The 8621-nt window shown below is 32.4% G+C and overlaps 1 protein-coding gene across 1 annotated transcript; it reads left to right on the forward strand.

Moving 5' to 3' along the window:
* The first annotated feature begins 4896 nt into the window (after positions 1–4896).
* LOC112522123 (interactor of constitutive active ROPs 3-like) lies at positions 4897–7808 on the forward strand. The gene is made up of 5 exons (XM_025131201.1): positions 4897–4919; positions 5112–5310; positions 6081–6711; positions 6787–7088; positions 7134–7808. The coding sequence occupies exons 1-5, from the start codon at positions 4900–4902 to the stop codon at positions 7689–7691; spliced, it is 1710 nt and encodes a 569-aa protein (XP_024986969.1). The 5' UTR covers positions 4897–4899; the 3' UTR covers positions 7692–7808.
* Positions 7809–8621: the final 813 nt, after the last annotated feature.

Below are 8621 nucleotides of genomic sequence, written 5' to 3' on the forward strand. Positions count from 1 at the left end.
GACGACGACTGAGTTGTTGAGGGAGAGATTCACCAATCGGAATTGAGAGGAGGGGGTGTTTGAATATCATCGCAGAGAATTATGGGCAGGGGTTAGGGGCTGTTTACCAAAAATTTTTACTAAGTCCTGTATGGATACATTTGTCTGTTTGGATAAATGAGTGTTTTTGTTTACTTTTCTAATCTGAACCAACAGTCTTAATAATATAAATGACCGATTTACTCTCCAATATTAAGGGGGTGTTTGGGATTGTTTATTTTAGGTGATTTTTAACTTATTTCAGTTTGACACCAGTGATAAACTAAATACTAGTGTTTGGATGAGGAAAAATAAAACTGCTTATACCGGTGCCAAATCGGTAATAAGCAGTTTTTGATAAGTTAATCCTTCTTGACTTATGAAAAACTGATTATTACCAGTTTATCATTTTAACCATGTTTTATTAATGTTTGTTAATTATTAATCTTATAGATATAAATTTTTGTCAAAAATATTATTATAAATGATGAAAAATAAATTTTTACATGTTAAAAAATCAAATAAGTTAATAATAAAAAATATTATTATATGGAAGACTGTTATTTTTGGTCATTTTACATATATAAGCAAATTTTGCCAAACACTAAAAAACAACTTATCAGCTTATTGCTTTTTGATACCGCTATAAGCTAATCCAAACACTTTTTACAAAACTCCGATTTAATACCACATAAGTTAATAAGCACTTTTACAAAAAAAACATAAGTTGTTTTAAATAAGCAATCCCAAACACCCCCTAATTATTTGAACATCAAAACAAAAAAATCATAAAGAGTCCGAAGATGGGGTGTCTCATATGGGAAGGAGGCGGTGCTTTAAATAAGGGGTAGGAGTGTCATTTTTGTTGCTGAATGGGGACAATACACCATTTGTATCTGTACGATTAATGTTTTGTGCGAATAAACCGTAAGTAAACAACCTAAATGAGCTATACGAATAAGCCAGATAGATCAATAAGCCGCTAATAAACAACCCCTTAAAATTCATGGGTGGATATGGAAGGTACGTGGGTAGATAACTGTTCATGTGAAACTTGTACATCTACCATCAAAACTTGGATAAAGACATCTGTGTCCTTGACTTCATGCTTTAAAATGTGTACATCAGGCATTAAATATGGAATCTTTTTAAATTTTCAAGAAAACCACAACTCTCCTATTAATAATTTTTCGAAAAATATTAAATTAAAATGTATATCAAATTTTTATTACTTATGAAACAAAAGAAACATATTACTTAACTTTTATATAATTTCATTTTAAATTTGTTATATTTGTTTTTTAACGATTAAATACATTGAATAATTATAAAAGTATTTGATAAAATTAAAAATAATTTAAATAATCAATAATTAATATTAATATTAATTAATAATAAAAATGAATTAATAAGTTAAAAAATAATATTAATTAGTAACTAATAATTAACAAAAGGAAAAATGTGATTTTTATAAATACACCATTTAAAAATGTATCTTTTACTTTTATAATGAAAAGTTGGATCGTTTTTTGTAATTTTAATAGTTTTTAAATGGTTTTAATTTTTTTTCTTTTTCTTTCATTTCCTTTCTTCCCATATCTGAAAGTAAAGTTTTAGAAGAAAACTTATCATTATTTTTTTTTCTAAAAAAGTTTTTAAAAAAGAAAACTAAAAGAAACAATTAATCTCACGTCTCAATATCTATTTTTTATATATTGTTTTATTAAATTTATTTCAATATTTTATTATTTTAACTTTAATGTAAATTCATTTATCATATGTTAATTTTATTATATGCTCAAAAGCCTTAAACTAATTATCTAAAAATAAAACATATAAACTCATGATATAATTTGTTATTCAGTTTAACCAAGGGAAAAGTCTAAAATAACCTAATGGTCGTTAATGTTTGGAATGATTAAGTTCTTAGATAAATTTTTGGAACAAATAAGTCCTTGGACATTCCGAAACCTGTTAAATAATTTTTTGGACTTTCTAAAACCTGTTAGATACATATTTATGACTTATAAAACTGGTTAATATGGTAAAATAATGAAAAAATTCTGAAAAAAACCAATAGACTTTCATATTTTAAATGATTAAGTTCCTAGACATTTTAATATACCAAAAAAATACTTTCATTTTTTGGTATATTTATTTCATTTTATAGATGTAAGCAGGGCCGGCCCTGGCCACGTGCAGCCCGTGCGGCCGCACAGGGCATCAAAGCCTAAAGGGGCATCAAATTGTCATTTATTACTAGTTTTGAGTTTAATAATTTGAGAATTTGACAACTGAACTTTTGACTATAAAACCAAGCCCAAGGCCTAGTAGTGATGAATACTGAATGCAAATCGTTGGAAAAAGTTGGAAAGTTGGAAAAGTTTTTATTTGTATAAAGTTGTCTGTATGAATTAATCTGTTCGTATAAGTTGGAAGAGTTTTTGTTTCGGAGAGTTTTTTAGTTGGAAGGGATATGTTTGGAATTATTTTTTTGGCTTTCTATATAAAGCTCCCCCTAAAAGCTTACTGGATAAGTTATTTTCTACATTATTAAACCACTACGAAATAGTCATGCATAGTTAAGTGAATAAGCTGTTAGTTCTATTAAACTTATTAAGCTGCTAATAGATAATCGTTTAGTCTTTAGTCGTTAGACCTGTAACTTTTAAGTTTTACAATTTGCTTACTATGACAACAACTTGGATGCAATTTACTATTTTAGTTAAAAACTAATTATAGTTTTCCTTATCTTTTAAGTTTCATATATTGAAATAAAGTTTCTATTTTGCTAATTTCAATTTTGGAAAAGGGAAAACTGAAAAAGAAGGAAGCACGATCTTAATCCAGGATTTATCGTTTTATCATTTTATATTTTGTATTCGGGGTTTTGGTTTTTATGTCCCCTCCATCGTATTTTCTTAATTATAATTAATAAAATTCAAGATTGGGATGAGATACTTAGCTTGAATAGATACTAAACTCTTTAAAAAATCGTATGTTTCGTTGTCTCATTGGCTTTAAAAAATAGGCTTAGGGGCATTTTTTATTATTTTCGCACAGGGCATCAAAAATCTTAGGACCGACCCTGGATGTAAGTACTTTTTTTGTTCAAAAAATATCTAGGAACTTAATCATTCAAAATATGAAAGTCCATTGACTTTTTTCAGATTTTTTCCATTATTTTACCACATTAACCAGTTGTATAGGTCATAAGAACGTATCTAACATGTTTTAGAAGTTCAAGAAATTATTTAACATGTTTTGAAATGTTCAAGTACGTATTTGTTTCAAAAAAATTATCTAATGAATTAATCATTCCAAACACTAAAGTTCATTGAATTTTTTTAAACTTTTCCTTTTAACCAAAATAGTAAAATAATAATTGAAACCCAACGAAATTATTATTCGGTTAAATGAACTGTTTAACTCGAAACCATTTAAGTTAAAATAGATTATTTGGCTTTGAAAATTTCTCTCTAAAATCTAATCCAGTCACCTAAATTCCTACACAAATGATCATAAATTAATAATAAATCATTTTAATACAATTAATACACGGGATTCATAAAAAAACAAGTCTTCTGATTGGACTTTTAAATATCACCCGTCAATCGAGTACATAAATTTAAGGAGTTTTCACTTGTTGGGTTGATTGATGTTGACGGGTTCATTGCACTATCGGGATTTGAAGTTTCAAGAATCACCCATAAATTCACAAATGAATATGTTGAGTCATTATTACGAGTTTAATGGCTCCTATCCATCTCCATCACTATTTATATATCTTCTTTTTATGCTTATTTGAAACAACTTATACTTTTCTATAAAAGCACTTATCAATTTATTACAAGTCAGAAGAGTTTAACTTCTTTAAAAACTTTTTATTACCGGTTTGACATTAGTATAAGTTGTTTATCCAAACACTTAAAAATGTTTATTACCGATACCATACCGAAATAAGTTAATAAGTTGTTTTTATAAGCAGTCCCAAACACCCTCATCCTTGATAATAATAATAATAATAAAAACCTTGGTTTTTCAGATCGAGATGGGTCCGTAAAATAGCTTCTGATTGAATCCATGAGTGCACAGGGAGGCCAAATCATGTGAGTTGTTTACAGTTTTATTTATTTATTCTTTAAACTCAACTAAAGTCTACGTATTCAACCACCTTCAATCACGGACAAGCATGGCGGACCTTTTGAAATGTCCAAAATGCCCATGGTCAACATCGGTTTACACAAGTTGAGATGAAGGGTGATATGGGTAACTTGCTCTACCATCCTTCTGGCCTGACACTCGTGAAAACAATAATGGTGGGAGCACCCAACATGCTTCAACTGCTACTCAGATACTCCATTATTTTCATTAAATTTCATCACTACTCTTTGCTCCTCAAATAATTGCTGTTTGTAGGTGGGTATTCATGCTAATCAAGTGCTATAATACCACCATTATCACATTTTTTATAAACCTTCAATTTGTCAATTGGTTTGTATAATTCCGTATCATATTACCGTCTAAAAGAGCCTTTTCATTGCAAAAAAAACGATATCTAACGTACGTAAAACTCCAAACAGATGTAAATCTGGAATTTTACTACATAGTTTTTACTGTTGTTTGTTGGGCCATACCAGCAGCACTTGAATTTTTACCCTCTTTCCACTTTCAGAATACCATGTTCCATTTCACACATTTATTTCTTCAATTCTATCTCATTCTTGAAACACCCACTGGGCTTGTCTCTCATTCTCTCTAATTTCTTGCAGGTTTTGCATTCTCTCTCTCTAGAAACTGGTGCAGGTTTTGTGGGTCATACAGCATTTAAGTTGGCTGTAACACCCCAATTCTGGTGTGTTTAGTTAAAGATAGTAACAAATGCAGACACCAAAAACAAGGTATTTTTACCAACTTCATGAATGGTCTTTATGGGTTGTTTCTTTGGGTGCTTGAAAAGTGGAACTATGGGGGTTTTTTTCTGAAGTAGAATATATGTGTTGAAGTGCATGATTTGATGGTCTTATATGAAGCATTCCTAGATATTGTGTTAGATTTGTTTGATCCTGATAGTTTTGGACTTGTATCGACAGCACAAAGAGCTCCTCTGGCTCTGAAGGTGTACGGAGGATCTCTCCTCGCTCTGTTTCTTCGGATACTACTGTACCAAGGAGCTCCGCTCGAGCCGTTCGCCAACTCAAGACTAGTGGTCTTGAACCCAGCTCTTCTGCAATTAGAGCACCAAAAATCACAAGTCCGAGAATCATATCATCAAGAGCCACTCTTCCTGAGGTAACTAAATTTTCTGTGATTTTGTTGTTTTGGTTTGAGTTTTGAATTTTTCCCCTTAAAATCTAGTTTACGGGTAGGAGTTTTTTTTTCCCACTTCCGAGTAAAACTCTCGGTCCTTGTTATGTTTCTTAACAAATAAGATTTTTGTTATGCCTCCTATCAAGTACGATTCTTGTCGGTCAATAACATTCTTGGTCTTTGTCATGTCTTTTATCGAGTAAGATTTTTAGTCCTTGTTATGCCTTTTATCGGATAAGATTTTTGGTACTTGTTATGCTTTTTATTGGGTAAGATTATTGGTACTTGTTATGCCTTTTTATCAGGTAAAATTCTTGGTCTGCCTTTTATGGGATAAAATTCTTTGTCCTTGTTATGTTTTTGCCTTTTATAGAGTAAAATTATTGGTCCTTGTTATGTTTTTGAGGTAAGATTCTTGGTCATTGTTATGCTTTTTATAGGGTAAGATTATTGGTTTTTGTTATGCTCAATCAGTAAGATTCTTGGTCCTTGTTATCCCTTTTATAGGGTAAGATTCTTGATTCTTGTTATGCTTTTTATAGAATAAGATTCTTGGTCCTTGTGTATATTATCACATGCTTTTACAATATAAAAGTTAAGAAAGACCAACATAAACGGGACCTTAAAGAACAACTTTTTGAAGCTAAAATGCAACCATTTTGGTATTCAAAATCCAGATTTGAACTTGTGATTTAAATGTCGAATGAAGTTGTCACTCCACAACCTAAGGAATTTGTACTTCTTGTTTCAAGCTGCAGAAGAAACGTGTGGGAAGAGTTGCTGAACTCGAAAGTCAAGTTACTCAACTCGAGGAAGCTTTAAGAACGGTGAAGGATCAACTAATTGTTTCCGAATCATGGAAAAAACAGGCAAAACTAGACGCGGAAGAGTCCAGAAAGGAGCTTTTAGACATGTCTTTAAAGCTGGAAGAGTCTCGAAAGCTCTTGGCTCAGTCTTCTCTCGATGAACATGATCCTAAAGCTGTTGGCTTAGCCGATTCAGCTGCATTGGCTGCTGCCTTTGTTGAGATTGACCAACTAAAAGACAAACTTGATACCATAACGGAATCCGAAGCAACACAAACCAAGCAATCCGAATCAGCATACGTGGAGATACATATCTTGAAAGAGAACATGGCCAAGACGCTTTTGCTCATGGAGGATATGAAGAGCCAACTTGAAGATTGCAAAATTTCAGAATCTCAGGCCCAGGCCTTGGCAAGTGAAACATTACTACAACTTGAAACAGCAAAAAAGACCATGGAATCCTTCAAGTTAACCAGCGGTGAATACAATGCCATCCTTTTGGAGTTAGACCAATCAAGGGCACGTATACGTTCCTTGGAAGGGATTATCAAGAAAATGAAGACAAAAGATCAAGAAAGTGAATCCGAGGAGATCATTGCTTTGAAATCTGAACTGGGAAAGCTGAAATTAGCAGAAATAAGATTCCATGAAGAACAATCTAGCCGTACATTGGACATCACTGCTGAATTGAAGAGGTCAAAAGCAGATATTCAGGAATTGAAGGCTAATCTGATGGATAAAGAGACTGAATTGCAATGTATCCTTGAGGAGAATGAGGATTTGAAGGTGAAATTGGCGGACTTGATGTTGGGTGAACAAGAAAACGATCTGGAAAATGATTCAAAACAAGATTTCAACAGATTGAAGTCACAGTTGACGAATCTGGAGACAGAATTACGTGAAAAGTTGGATGAAAACGAGAAGCTGAAACTGGAAATCATGGACACGAAAGGTGTCATGGAGGCGTCAAAACAAGATTTCAACAATTTGAAGTCGAAGTTGACGAGTTTGGAAAAAGAATTACGCAAAAAGTTGGATGAAAACGAGAAGCTCAAACTGGAGTCCAAGAACATAAACAGTGTCATAGAGGTTTCAAAACAAGATTTCAACAGTTTAAAGTTGAAGTTACAGAATCTGGAGATGGAATTACGCGAAAAGTCAGATGACAATGAGAAGCTCAAACTGGAAATCAAGAAAATGAAGAGTAACAATGAAGTTGCAGAAGTAACCGAGCAACTAGAGGCAGTGAAGATGACTAACTATGAAACAGAAGAAGAGCTGAAAAGGCTGAAAGTGCAGATGGGTCAATGGCGGAAGGCGGCTGAGGTGGCTACCGCCATGCTCTGTGACGAGAACAGCGATAACAATGGCAGGATGTTGATGGAAAGATCATGTTCAATGGGTCATTACAACATAAGTTCACCTTGTAGTCTGGAGATCGATGATGATGATGATGATGAAGATGAAGAAGAAGAAGATGATGAGTTTTCAAAGCGGAAAAACGGTAATATGCTTAAAAGGATTGGGGTTTTGTGGAAGAAGCCACGAAACAAATGATCAATGCAGATACTAGTTCGAAATTTCGCTTGAAAATTTTCTGGTTAGTAATTTCTTGTGATTTTTGCGGACAAACTACTTGCTTCATTATAAAATATTTTTTCTATTCCGTTAACTTTTGGTCAAAAACGAAAGAAAATGCAAATCTTGGTGGTTTTTGGTTTTTTTTCACAAGTACAGGGGTTGTTATGTAACAACTAACAAGTGAAAATAATTGAAAATACGATTCATTCTATTTATGGTATATGAGTTTCTATAGAGGAACAAATTTCATTTCTTGATTGTTATATTACTAATACTCTTTTTTTTTCTTTTTGGCAAAACAATGGATACATACTCACTCATAAGGCCTTCAAATAGTTTTTAATTAATTAATCTGGATATCCAACCAGCTATGCGAGCTGACTAATTACAGGACGACCACTTGTTTCACGGGTAGTCCGGAGTCACCGCATTTGAACCTCAGTGGCCACAGGAGAACTTTTATTTTTCCTCGGATTCGAACCTGAGATCTCCAGACACTTTTGACCTTGAAGCCCAAGCTCAAACCAATTGAGCACCACCCTTATGGTTCTTCGGAATCTATGTGCGACACCCTAAGCTTTTTTCATCCAAAGGTACCTTAGAATTTTCATTTATAACCTTAAAGAATAATACATATTCTAATTTTATTCGAAACATGACAATTAATATTTTTCAACCAAAGGTACCTTAGAATTTTCATTTATACTCCTTTTTGTTGTCAATGGCGGATTCAAAAACTTTTATAGTTGAGGGCACACTTATTTGTGTAGAAAAAAAATCAAAACCAAATAATTTATCCGGATGAAAATGGTTTGGGGTTTTTCTTTTCGGCTTAAACAATTTAGTTAACCGAATAAAGATAACTTATTTAGGTCGATTTTCAATTGACTTTTTACTAACTTAACC

This window comes from Cynara cardunculus (genome assembly GCF_001531365.2).
Source record: "Cynara cardunculus var. scolymus isolate 2C chromosome LG 11, CcrdV1, whole genome shotgun sequence".
In the NCBI taxonomy this organism is placed as follows: domain Eukaryota; kingdom Viridiplantae; phylum Streptophyta; class Magnoliopsida; order Asterales; family Asteraceae; genus Cynara; species Cynara cardunculus.